Below are 13,875 nucleotides of genomic sequence, written 5' to 3'. Positions count from 1 at the left end.
AATAATGGTATCAAAATCTGTAATAAAAAGACATTGGAAATAGGCAGGAACATTGAACATTAACTGCATCCTGAATGGAGAACAAGTAAAACATTTCAGCTATTTTCTTTGTTGTCCATAGAAGTAGCAGCATAGTTGCACGTGTTGTTCAGATAAGTGTTTATTGTTAATCATTGTTGGTGGTATTTTCTTTATTTTTGATTATGTTACTGTGTGTATGTGAAAGAGAGAGAGAGACTAATATTATGTAATATTGTTTCAAAAACGTTTTACATTCATGGTACTGATACATATGAGAAAAATGGCAGCCAAGACTTCCATATTCAATGATATTGATATTTGGGATTTAGTGCGATATACACTGGTGTCCAAAGCCTAAGGACGAACACTATTTCTAAAGATTGTAATCACAAATTCAGACAATCAGCTTGTGACAATTTATATAAATGATGATTTCAAGTAGAAAGCGGGTACACATTAAAATTTTCTAATTGTGCACAAAGGGGTGTTATGCGGTAGCACTCAACAGGATAAAAGGCTGTGTTAAGCAAATTGTGTTTGAAGGAAGCTGCAAACTTGGATGCCTTCTAATGTCTCAAAGGCATCATCTAGATGATTTCCCAAGAGGAAGAATTATTGGAAAGCTTGAAGAAGGCTGCAGAATTACTGATATTGCCAGAGAGTTTAGAATCTCACATAATGTTGTATCCAGGCTCTGGGCAGTGTTTCAAACCAATGGAATGTGTTTCAGACATTTGTTAAGAAGTTCCCCTCACTCTATCATGGAGCACGAAGACAGATTTTTGGTTATAACAGCAAAACCTAAACGATGCACCACAGGTCAGCTTGCAAGTTGGCTCCATTCAAGCACAGGTATGCGGATATCTTGACAAACTAACCGAAGGCTGATAGTCTGCATCCCTTTATCTACAGCTCATCGTAGAGCATGTTTTCAGTGTTGTTCCCATAAAAATTAGACAAAACACCAATGGGATAATGTGCTCTTTACAGATGAGAATTGTTTTAGTCTTTCCTCCAATTCTAGATGACACTTGATCTGGCATGGAAATGGTACTGCTTACACCATTGCAAGGATGTTCTTGAAAAGGATAGATACAATGGTGCTGGGGGTCATGCTGTAGGGAGGTATTATACTTAATAGACGCACCAAGCTACAAGTGCTGGAAAAAGGGACAATATGACTGGTGAACGATATTGCAACAAAGTTCTTCAATGTCATGTTTGATTGTTCCGTGGTGCTGTAGGTGAAGAATTCATTTTTATGAATGATAATGCCATACCATCGTACACAAGCAGTGAAGACACTTCTGGAGACTGAGGATATTAATCGAATCAAGTGGTCAGCACACTTCCCAGATCTCAACTCCACAGAACATATTTGGTATGCAATAGTGAGATGCATTGCTGCTTAAAATTCCCCTCCAGAAAACAAACCAGTCATTATCCTTGCTCTGAAGGAGGAAGGAAGGAAACATATCTACTGCATTTTTTTTTTATATGCGGTTTTTCCCAAGAAATACTTTTTTCTGAAAAGCTGACAATTTGTCAATGGATGTCAAAATATTTCCCTTGGGTACTTGTATGAATATTAATGCTATTTAGGTATTTAAAAATATCTGTTTGCCTCAAACTAGCCTGCTCCTCCTTATATAAACTCCTGAATTACTTGGTGCAGCAGCAGCCGAATAAATGTATCCAGAGAAAGTAGACTTGTTTAAGACTATTTAGACTTTTATCAAAAACAGTTGCTCAAAGAGTTTGAGGTTATTAGAAGGAACATCAAATATCAATTAAAAACCAAGGCCAATGATTTTGAGTGGTTCACACATTCTTGTTTAATGAGAGCCGATGATCCAATGATATATGAGAAATGCAACACCTACCTTACCATTAGTCATATTCTGGTGGAGTGTGAGCACTTCACATTAGAGAGAAAAATGAACATTTTTACTTATCTGGCCCAGCCCTATAAACTCAGCCAGATGTTATCAGACTGACAAATTGCATGATGTTTTTAAATTTTTACAAAACATTAATTTATTCAAAGACATTTGATTATGGATTTGTTTATATGTAGACCGCACTGTAAATACTAAACTTTGTACATATATTTTTCATTAATTTATCTCCTTATTTATCTGTCAACACCTTCTGCACTTCTCTAACCTGTGTCCTGGCACAGTATGACCTTTGCTCTCCTTGTGCCATAAAACTACAATCAATCAATAAATTAACCTTGGCTCTTGATGAGTCAACAGATCTTTCAGATGCTTTGCAGTTACTGGTGTTTGTTCGATGGGTCAATGCTGAGTTCAAGGTGACTGAAGCATTAGCATCTATGAACAGTGGAACTACGAGAATCTGTGAACTATGCATAGAACAACCAATGGTGAAAATATTTTCAAAGAAGTTAAGAAAAAAAATAATTCAGTACAACCTGGAGCAGAAATGACCGAGATGTGTTACAAAGTGATAGTATTAAAAATGGATGTGTGGCATAGGAAGAGGCTTAGTTGGAGACAAATTTACAAATCTTGTGAAAATGGGCTGTTTGAAGCCTATAGTTACACATTGTATTATTCATCAGCAGATATAATGAAGAAAATATTTGAATTTTTGGCAGAAATATAATAGAAGATGAATATCCCAACTTGTCCTATCACACAACAGTCCAATGGCTTAGCCATTGGACTGCTGTGTTTTGACTTTTTGAGCTCAGGGCTGAGATTAAACTTTTTCTAAATGAGAAGAAATGTCCTCATCTACTACTTTCAAACACTGAATGGCTTTCTGCAGACTTTACAAAGTTTCTCAATGAATTCAGCCTTAAACTGCAAGGCAAAAACAGCCCTTATATGCAAAACGTATACTGTAGTAAAAGCATTTTGACAGCAACTAACATTTCAATTATTTGAATTAGTATTAACATCAAATAGATTGAGTTTTGTAATTCAAAGACACATTCAGTTGAACATATTAGACAAATAATGATAAATACAAATAATTCTATAACTCTAGTATTTCTTAGGCAATTTAAAAAGTAACGCTTATTGGTGTAACCATAATTAATATATAGATATCAATATATCTATGTTAATATACAAATATTTTGCTCACCTCGACAATTTCTCCTCGGCATTTCTGAAGAGGGAAAAATAAATCTTTATCCACAGTAAGCAGAAGAAGACAAATTGTATTTTGTTCATCAATATAGGAAATATGGCCATGGAGGAATCCACTGCAAACCAAAAAATGAACAGAATTCTCATTAAGACTACTATACATTTTACTTATTTATTACCTTTAACTACCGAAATGATCATGATGGATGAAAAATTTCATCCATCTTAAACTTTATATCCATGATATTTTGATATCTCAACAATATTTCAATGACATACTTTGCAACTGTGTTTTTGTATGACAGATAACATTTCATGAATGGTAGAATGATTTAATGATACTGAAAATCTTTATTCAGTTTTTGCTGGATGGTTTATATTCATATTTTGAAACATTATAATTTGGTATGATTATTAGGCAATAATTATTTACTTATTCATATTCCCTTTGCCCCCACTCCTTTTTTAAATAAAATCTCACTTTGAAGTTGGACACCTATAGAATATTTTGTACCATGGATAGGTTAAGGTAGGAACTCTTTCTAGAGACTAAGTATGGTACTTTACTGTTTAGAACTTCAATAAGCAAGGTGCTTTCATACCGGGTAATGCAAATCGTCATATGTTTATAACCTAGATATTCATCAAACTTCCATGTCATGGTAGGATTCACATTCACAGCCTACTGGTTGCAACACAGAGGCTATCAATCACTCTAGTCACACCAATTTCCATATCCTTGTATATGATGTAAAAATATTAAATTCAAGCATCACTCATTTCTACATATTTTATTCCATTATTACTTCTATACCTGATTGATTTTTATTGTATTTTATTATTTATTCTTTATTTTCTATTTAGATAACTTTCTAAATTGGTGGTGTACCTGTGTACACCACAAATCTTCTGTCACTCTTGGTTCCAGAGCATGGCTGGGTTAATTGTTTTTCCAGCCATGAGAGATCACATAATACTGTGATCCAATTACCCAGAGGTGGTGATACTAGGGTGGAAGTAATGCAGAAGTCATATCATCATGTACCAGTTGCCAAAAGGTGTCAACACCTTATTATTAAAATTCTCTGGATTAGAGATAGTTGATGGAAGTTTTTTCCCTTGGCTATGCTACCAATTATATGTTTGGTTTAATCTTTTATCCAAGTGTAAGCAAACAAAGTTTGTGCCTGTAGTATTTTCAGGCTTAGTATTTTCTTGCTTACACTTGGATAAAGGATTAAACCAAACATATAATCGGTAGCATAGCCAAGTGAAAAAACTTCCATCAACTATCTCTAATCCAGAGCATTTTAATAATAAGGTGTTGACACCTTTTGGCAACTGGTATATGATGATATGACTTCTGCATTACTTCCACCTTAGTATCACCACCTCTGGGTCTGGCTCCCACTGATGAGACCTCAATAAAGGTCAAAACCGGTCTGGGTAGTGACCCTTTCCATAATGCATAGCATTATACATAACCATAAGGATAGGTGCTTTGTATTATGGGATACTAAGGCAAGTGATCAGAACTTATGCCACCTTTACCATGAGTTGCCCCAGTCCTGAAAATACTTCAGGCACAAACTTTGTTTGCTTACACTTGGATATAGGATTAAACCAAACATATAATTGGTAGCATAGCTAAGTGAAAAAACTTCCTTCAACTATCTCTAATCCAGGAAATTTATCATGTTGTACCATCATCTTGTTCACTGGCCCATCCTCTTTCCTTCAATATTCAGGTGATATCAGATAATCAAATAAATTATGAGAAGGGATGAGAACTGGACACTGAGTCAGAAGTCCTGGTCAGTTCCCTGCATCTTTGCAGAATAAGTGATAGTCTTTTCTAAGTTATCAAGAAGTTACCCCTAAGTGACCCTAGAACAATTGGTTTAATTAATTTTAAACAATATATACAGAAAACCTTCATTTCACATGGTTTCTAATAACATGCTTTTTGAATTAATATGGTGCTTTTGCCAAGAGTTGCTTTGTGAATTCAAATGATGCATGCAACTTTGTAAGCAGCCTCAGCTCCAGTGTTACCATGGTAACAGTGAACATACATGCATATGTATAGTAAGCATTGTGATTCAAGCCACCATTAAATAAGCATGTGTTGACTAATTCGTCTACTACCTTATATAAACATTTTATATAACACAGTTTTGGGCTGTCAAAATTTATGGATATGTTTTCTACTCTAACCTTGAGTGCAGTATGCAAGTCTGCCAGAATGTAGACAAAGCTATGAGCTGCTACTATAAGATTTGCACACAGAAAAAGAAACAAAAGACAGTGAAAATTACCTTGCTCAAATATCCCCCCCCCCAAAAAAAACTTTCTTTTAAATACACTTGTATGTGTAATTATGAGTACATGTTATGCAGTGTTTAATAAACTTTCAACTGTTTCAAACATTTTGTTGTCCTTTATATTGGCAGTAAAAACAAATTTATTTTAAAAAATTTGTAAAAATTTTAAAATCATATGGATAAGTTACAATTTTTTCATTGCTAATTATATTCGATTAACACATTTTCACTTAGCACCGAATTTTCATGAGATACATTAATCGTGTAAAGCAAAGGATTTATGTATATATTCATAAACAGATGAAACTTGAAAGAAATTCTGGAATCGTTAAGATATTTTTAACATAAGTGAATTCCGTTTCTGTTATTAGTAAAAAGTTAGTTTTATTTTCCAACTTTCACCATACATAAGATAATCACTTAAGAGAAATAGAAATGTTTTAAATTGGAGAAAAATTAAATTAAATTGAACTAGTCAAAAATATACCTGTTATCAAACTTTGGTAAGCAAATTGGAATCCATGTTTCTGCAGATTTAAATGATTCAGAGGCACTGACAAGATTCATCACTAAATGAAGATCAGCAGGATGAAGATAATACTTCTTCATCCTAACTAATGTCACTAGTTGATTTTCAGCAAGCAGGATGGCAAACACTACATTCTGAAATATGATAGGAAAGGAAAAACCTGTATCACTATTCAAAATAATAATTTATATCTGGTATTAAAAAAAGAATTTCTTGTCAATTATAGGAATTTCTTGAAAATTTTATCATTTATTAGAAATAACAATAGTATCATACCTTTATTTGAGAATACAAAGTTAACTACAATGCACATTCTCTTTCAATACTAAACACAAAGGTATAATCAGAACAGAAACAATTCACATATAAATTACTTTCTATACATGCATAATGAAATGATGAGAGGTTTAACCACAAACATTCTACTTATGTTTTCTAATTTGAAATTGGATGGCTGAAGATTGATGTCCAGTCGATTTCAAAATTTATCTACAGTAATAAAACATTTTTATTGCAATAAATAGACATCAAATGGTACAACTACATATCAGTATTTTTTTATTTTCTTTTAGATCATTTACACGTATGAAAGGTTGTAAACCTATAAGTACATTAGTACTGTGGATGGAGACTAAGTTTTTTTTTCCTGTTTTTCCTAATTTAATATATATTTTGCATTTTTATTTATTTTTTACATAATCTGAAGACCAAAAATGGAACCAACTTCAGAACTCAAGCAGAGAAGTGGTCCCAAATTGGAGAGTGCAATTTATCTCTCACCTAAAGATAATTACAAACATCCTTGTCCATAGAGATTTAAACTATAGCCTGCTAGATGGAGAACAAATATGTTAACCAATTAGGTCAGCAATTATGGATATGTATCTCTAAATCAAAGGGTTTTAAATTCTTCTTTTTATATATTAGCAATTAGGGGACTTATCGAGTGAGGACCCTTTCATACAATGCATAAATATTTTTCATACCTCAACTTGAAAGCTCACTGGTAGATTATTCCATTCATTCACCATAAGATGGAGGGATGATCTGCAAAGGTTTGATGAACATTTGCTAATGACAGAACTGTAAAGTTAAGGGAGGGAGGGGACAGAGCTATATCCAGCAGTGGATGGAAAGAGGCTAAAGAGAAGGTCTATATATATCTATAGCTGAAACTGTCCATAATGGTAGCCCTCCTTGTATCAATAAGGTTTATGCCTATATAGTTCATGGTCTTCTTCAAATGATTGGTCTACTACAGTAACATCCAAGTGTACAGCAATCCCTCGATTAGTGCGTAATTTTATTTTTGATACCCAAATTTGATTAATGCGCCTATATACATCTTAAGAATAAATGTTACAGATTTTAAAAATTTTCTATCGCTACATTTTTATGGCTAACTATTTTAAAAAATCACTCACCAGAATGAAATAATTTAGTTACCGATTTAAAACATTTCACAAAGTTATTTTTAATGGCATACTACACTATTTCCATGTACACTATGTTCCAAATTTTTACCACCAAAATTTATGTCGTCTGCTACAGTACATCTACAGATTCGAGACCCTTCAACACTTCTGTGAATGTCACAAAAAGGAGAATTCATTCCGATAATAGGGTAATCAATTCGTCTTCTGGGATGAGTTGTTTATTATTATACGTCGGAAAATTACCTTCACTTTTATGATCATTGTAATTTTTAAAGTGGTAACTATTTTGCTTGTATAACAGTTGGGAAATTTTATCTATAAAGCACGTGATTTCGCGTGTTGGTGACCAATTCGTACATCCATTTCTTTCTCCCCTTCAATGATCATGTCCAAGAGATAATTAAATCTCATTCTGAAGAACTGAGTGATTCCAACCTGCTAAATTTAGATGCACAGCGGGAAAATCCTGAAGAATATGAAGAAAATTTAACCACTGATAGCCAAAAGAGATTTCACAGAAACAATTTGAAAATATTTTTCGTACAATCGAAGTTTTTAAGCAGCAGTGCTTAGAGGCTGACTTTGATGAAGAGAGAAGTAGTAAATTTTGCAGAAGAGTAGAAGAGGCAATAGGACCATACTGTCAGTTATATGAAAAAAATAAACAAAATGCCCGCCAAATTATGTTAGTTCAATTCTTTGTTAAGAAGTAGAATAATAAAATTTATATTCTGAATATGTTTTATTGTCTTTCGGCTTCATGGTTTTTCCTTTAACTAGGCCCTGAGACATACCTTAATTCTTTTATAAAAAAAATTAAGGTTCAAAAAAGAAATCTGAGGAACGAATTATGCTTTTTCCCATAGGTTATTATATTTGATTAGTGCATTTTCGATAAATGCACTTGTTTTAAAGAACACATTAGGCACACTAATCGAGGGATTGCTGTATTATGTCCCATAACCCTCTACTTCACACCAAAAAGCCTCAAATCAATTACCTGTATTACTCATTATCACAATTTCAAATCTTTACTCTAGTCAGATTCAACTCAACTGAAGTCATTAGCAGTACCCTACCTCCTCATTTTATTCTGCCCATCTATTCAGAATACACTGTGCCTATGGCATTTATTCTTGTAAGTAAATACAGATCATAATATAAAGAAATATAAATGTAAATACTCTTATTTCATGTGAAATTTATCTTAGATATTAAGGGCAACCTGAGTATAATTTAAAATTAGAAGTCATAGGCAAACATAACTAAAGATTAAACAAAGTGACAATAAAGATAAAAATGTCACTAATGCAGAACAGCAAGGTTTAATCTGTGCTAGATCTGACCAATTTTAGAATTAGCAAAACAAGTGTTCTCTGCCAGGTTGGCAGGAAAACGACCCAGAGGAAGACCAAGATATAGGTGGATTGATATGGTACAATGTGCCTTAGACGATAAAAATATAATAAATTTAGTTTAATCCTTTATCCAAGTGTGAGCAAACAAAGTTTGCACCTGAAAGTATCTTCAGGACTGGGGTAAGGTGGTACAACACCGGGCAAGTCCTTGCAAAGGTGGAGCAAGCTAACATCACTCCTATCTCAGTATTTCCCATAATGCAAAACACATCTCCTTGCGGATATGTCTGATGTTATGCATTAAGGGAAGAGCCACTACCCAGACTAGTTTCAACCTTTATTGAGGTCTCTTCAGTGGGAGCCAGGCCCAAGTGGAGGTACCAGGCAGAAGCATTAGCAAGGTCATCTCTACTTATAGGAGTTGCCAAATGGTGTGCCACCTTTTTAATAAATTACTCTAGATTTAGAGAAAGATGTTGAAAGTTTATTTTTCACTTGGTTTATCTTTCTCTAAATCCAGAGTAATTTATTAAAAAGGTGGCACACCATTTGGCAACTCCTATAGGTAGAGATGACCTTGCTAATGCTTCTGCCTGGTATCTCCACTTGGGCCTGGCTCCCACTGAAGAGACCTCAATAAAGGTCGAAACTAGTCTGAGTAGTGGCCCTTCCCTTAATGCGTAACATTAGACATATCCGCAAGGAGATGTGTGTTTGCATTATGGGAGATACTGAGATAGGAGTGATGTTAGCTTGCTCCACCTTTGCAACGAGTTGCCGGGTGTTGTACCACCTTACCCCAGTCCTGAAGATACTTTCAGGCACAAACTTTGTTTGCTCACACTTGGATAAAGGATTAAACTAAATTTATTATACTCTAACCAAGTGAAAAATAAACTTTCAACATCTTTCTCTAAATCCAGAGTAATTTATTAAAAAGGTGGAACACCGTTTGGCAACTCCTATAGGTAGAGATGACCTTGCTAATGCTTCTGCCTGGTATCTCCACTTGGGCCTGGCTCCCACTGAAGAGACCTCAATAAAGGTCGAAACTAGTCTGAGTAGTGGCCCTTCCCTTAATGCGTAACATTAGACATATCCGCAAGGAGATGTGTGTTTGCATTATGGGAGATACTGAGATAGGAGTGATGTTAGCTTGCTCCACCTTTGCAACGAGTTGCCCGGTGTTGTACCACCTTACCCCAGTCCTGAAGATACTTTCAGGCACAAACTTTGTTTGCTCACACTTGGATAAAGGATTAAACTAAATTTATTATAGTCTAACCAAGTGAAAAATAAACTTTCAACATCTTTCTCTAAATCCAGAGTAATTTATTAAAAAGGTGGAACACCGTTTGGCAACTCCTATAGGTAGAGATGACCTTGCTAATGCTTCTGCCTGGTATCTCCACTTGGGCCTGGCTCCCACTGAAGAGACCTCAATAAAGGTCGAAACTAGTCTGAGTAGTGGCCCTTCCCTTAATGCGTAACATTAGACATATCCGCAAGGAGATGTGTTTTGCATTATGGGAGATACTGAGATAGGAGTGATGTTAGCTTGCTCCACCTTTGCAACGAGTTTCCCGGTGTTTTACCACCTCACCCCAGTCCTGAAGACACTTTCAGGCACAAACTTTGTTTGCTCACATTTGGATAAAGGATTAAACTAAATTTATTATAGTCTAACTAAATGAAAAAATAAACTTTAGATAGAAATATAAGATCTGATAATGATAGTATTGGAGTCTTGACAAGTAACAGACTGATTTGGAGGAAAATTATAGATAGGAAGTTAGTAATGATGTAAATTTTTCATGTAGTACTATCATATCCTGTACACCCCTTGAGGGTACATGTCAGGAATTTGATGATGATGAATTAAAAACGGGATAACCACAGCTTATCAGATCTCCTGAGATTAGGGTAATGTAGTAAAATTACACCATCTTTGTACAGATGTTCCATGAGAAACTTGCTCTTATATAGAACTTCAGTCTTTTATCCAAAGAACCCTACGTTTAGAGGAGAGAGCATGTTCTGCAGGTCCAGACTGTGCTAGCTCATGGAATTTAAAGTAGTTTTAACAGCTGCAAATATTTCAATAAACAGGTTCATCTTCTCATATACAGATATACACATCGCTAATCACAACCTGACTAGTCATCGTCATTGATCATTTTATACTTTTAACTGTTATTGTTTCTCCATTTATCAGTAGGTTGAAGCAGGCATCTCTTTCATTCTTTCAAGTTTGATATTTTCCCCATTTCTCTAAAATATCATTGACTACATTCAAGAAAACAGGCTGTATTTTTGATTTTATGCACTCAACAATGTTTATACACAAGCCCAGAAATATCTTGCACGAAGAAATACATTAATAGAATAATAATAAACACATACACTATCTAACAAGCTACAAAACATGTGCAGATATTAACAAAATGTTAATTCTTAATTAATCTTTTATTCTAATTTCTTTGTTAATCTCTTATTCATTAGAGCAAAATTATGGGAACTACTACTGTGTTGAAGTAATTAAAATAAACCAAACTAATTGCTCGATGTTTTAACCTTCATATTAAGGTAATCTACACTGGGAGACAAGCTACATTATAATACAAGATGATAACTGGGAGACAAGCTACATTATAATGCATACAGTAGACCAAAGTAGTATATTTTGGGCAACTGTTGACTTCTTAAGCTTCTTAAGCTTGACTTCTGGTGAGGAGAAGTGAGAAAACACTAGTTTTATGCTAGAGCATTAGTAATGGCCTATATCATAAGGCATTTGTACAAAATAACAGCCGAGGTTATTACTATTTAGTGCATAGAGTTGGAATTATTACTATTTAGTGCATAGAGTTGGAAATGTTAAAGATATAAAGTCTTTACTGCGACCTACTTGACCCCCCTCCCCCAAAGGTATCTCCACCTTGACGTGGTGGTGCGTGCGTGCGTGCATGCTTCGATAACCCTGAGCGCTATGCCAGCGATAGTACAACTACCAGAAGGGTCACCCAAGCTGGACAGGAGCCAGACTAACAGATATGTAAGAGAGAGGGAAACTCCAATACAAATCCTGATAGTGGGAAGCAGCAACTACCAGTAATGGCCTGAGGCTGAAGACAATTGATGTTAGAAATGTTCATAACCAGAAACTTACAAGCCAGACCAATTTATAGTAAGGGTTGTGGTGTGGAAAGCAAGGGGAAACTACCAAATCAATATCCCTAGAAAAAGCAGCATGGAAACTAGAAACAATCAAAATGAGATCAGCAATGGAGCTTCCATGAGAGGAGTCATGCCTAGCAGGGCAAGAAATCAGGCTTCTAAGGTCATAAAACCTGGAGGCAAAACCCTGATACAGACAAAAAGAAGCAGAAAAATTATACAAACATAGGAACATGGAATGTGAAAACTTGAAAACATCAAAAAGGAAATGAAGAGGTTGAAAGTTTATTTTTCACTTGGTTAGACTATAACAAATTTAGTTTAATCCTTTATCCAAGTGTGAGCAAACAAAGTTTGCACCTGAAAGTATCTTCAGGACTGGGGTAAGGTGGCACAACACCGGGCAACTCGTTGCAAAGGTGGAGCAAGCTAACATCACTGCTATCTCAGTATCTCCCATAATGCAAAACACGTCTCCTTGCAGATATGTATAATGTTATGCATTAAGGGAAGGGCCACTACCCAGACTAGTTTCGACCTTTATTGAGGTCTCTTCAGTGGGAGCCAGGCCCAAGTGGAGATACCAGGTAGAAGCATTAGCAAGGTCATCTCTACCTATAGGAGTTGCCAAATGAAGAGGCTTAATATAGACATACTGGGAACATGTGAAACAAGATGGTAAGATCAAGGTGATTTCTGGAGCGATGATTACAGGATAATATGAGGGACGTCTAGAAAGTAAGTTCCGATGGGCTGTCAGAGAAACAAAAATATACTTACAAAAAAAAACTTTATTGGAAATTAAAGTAGACATCTTTCACTACTTTTCTACATAATTTCTGCCATTGTTCAGGCACTTATCATAACGGGGCACCAAGAGTTGTATACCTTCGTCGTAGAAAGTTGCTACCTGTGATGCAAACCACGTATTGACTGCTTCTTTGACCTCGTTGTCATCTTGAAACCACCAGCCACCAAGGAAAGATTTCAGATGTTTGAACAGATGAAAGTGGCTTGATGTGGGGGGAGGGGGGGAGGGTCAGGACCGTATGGGGGATGATGGAATTGTTCCCAACTGAAGGTGGCGAGAAGCTGTTGTGTTACGCTGGCCATGTGTGTGTGTGGGCAGGCATTATCATGAATCAAAACAACGCCTCTGGTAAGCATGCTACGTCACTTATTCTGGATCGCACGACACTGTTTCTTAAGGGTTTGGCAGTACATATGCATGTTAATTGTGGAGCCTTGACTGAAGAAGTCCACCAGCAAAATTCCTTTTCTGTCCCAAAACACAGTGCACATGATTTTCTGAGTGGAAACCGTTGTCTTTGATTTCGTCTTGACTGGTGATGAGGTGTGCCTCCACTCCGTGGCCTATTGTTTGGATTCGGGGGTTGCGTGCGACACCCAAGTCTAGTAACCAGGTTCACTCATTGCATGTGCTTCATAAACCTCAATAATTTGCCAATGAATTTCAACTGTTTTAAAGTTCCTCGCATTCAAGAAACAGATAACTGACCTAATTTCACATGGCAGCAGGAGATTCGATTTTCTTAGACATTATAAATACACACCAAGAAGCATATGCACTGCAAGATGTCTGAAAATGGCACCAACACCTTGCTAATGAATCAACAAACTCAGCAAGCATGTGTACCATTGCGATTGCAACGGTACTGCAGTGAAAATATTTAAAAACGGAACTTACTTTTTGGGCGTCCTTCGTATTCTCAGGAAGAGAGAAAGGAAAAGCAGGGTTAGCAATAATACTCAAGAAACACTTAGGCAAGAAAGTAACCACAACAATCAAACAGATCATGGCAATTAGCATCCAATCCGAACCAGTAAACCTGAACATTATAATGGTCTATATGCCTACGACTAGACACAAAGATGAAGAAATAGCTG

The 13,875-nt window shown here is 35.6% G+C and overlaps 1 protein-coding gene across 1 annotated transcript in view; it reads right to left on the bottom strand.

Moving 5' to 3' along the window:
- The window catches only part of Mon1 (vacuolar fusion protein MON1 homolog), a 90,676-nt gene that overhangs the window by 22,153 nt on the left and 54,648 nt on the right, over positions 1-13,875 (bottom strand). Inside the window, exons 4-5 of the mRNA XM_090393211.1 lie at positions 5,955-6,130; positions 3,139-3,259 (exon numbers count right to left, since the gene is read on the bottom strand). Of these exons, the coding sequence (XP_090249337.1) occupies positions 3,139-3,259; positions 5,955-6,130 (297 nt within the window). The remainder of the gene's footprint in view (positions 1-3,138; positions 3,260-5,954; positions 6,131-13,875) is intronic.

Source organism: Typopeltis vanoorti, chromosome 5, assembly GCF_054136105.1.
Source record: "Typopeltis vanoorti isolate ZY-2024b chromosome 5, IOZ_Tvanoo_1.0, whole genome shotgun sequence".
NCBI classification, from domain to species: Eukaryota; Metazoa; Arthropoda; class Arachnida; order Uropygi; family Thelyphonidae; genus Typopeltis; species Typopeltis vanoorti.
The sequence above is the reverse complement of the archived record's forward strand: the minus strand, read 5'-3'. Positions and strand labels throughout refer to the sequence as shown.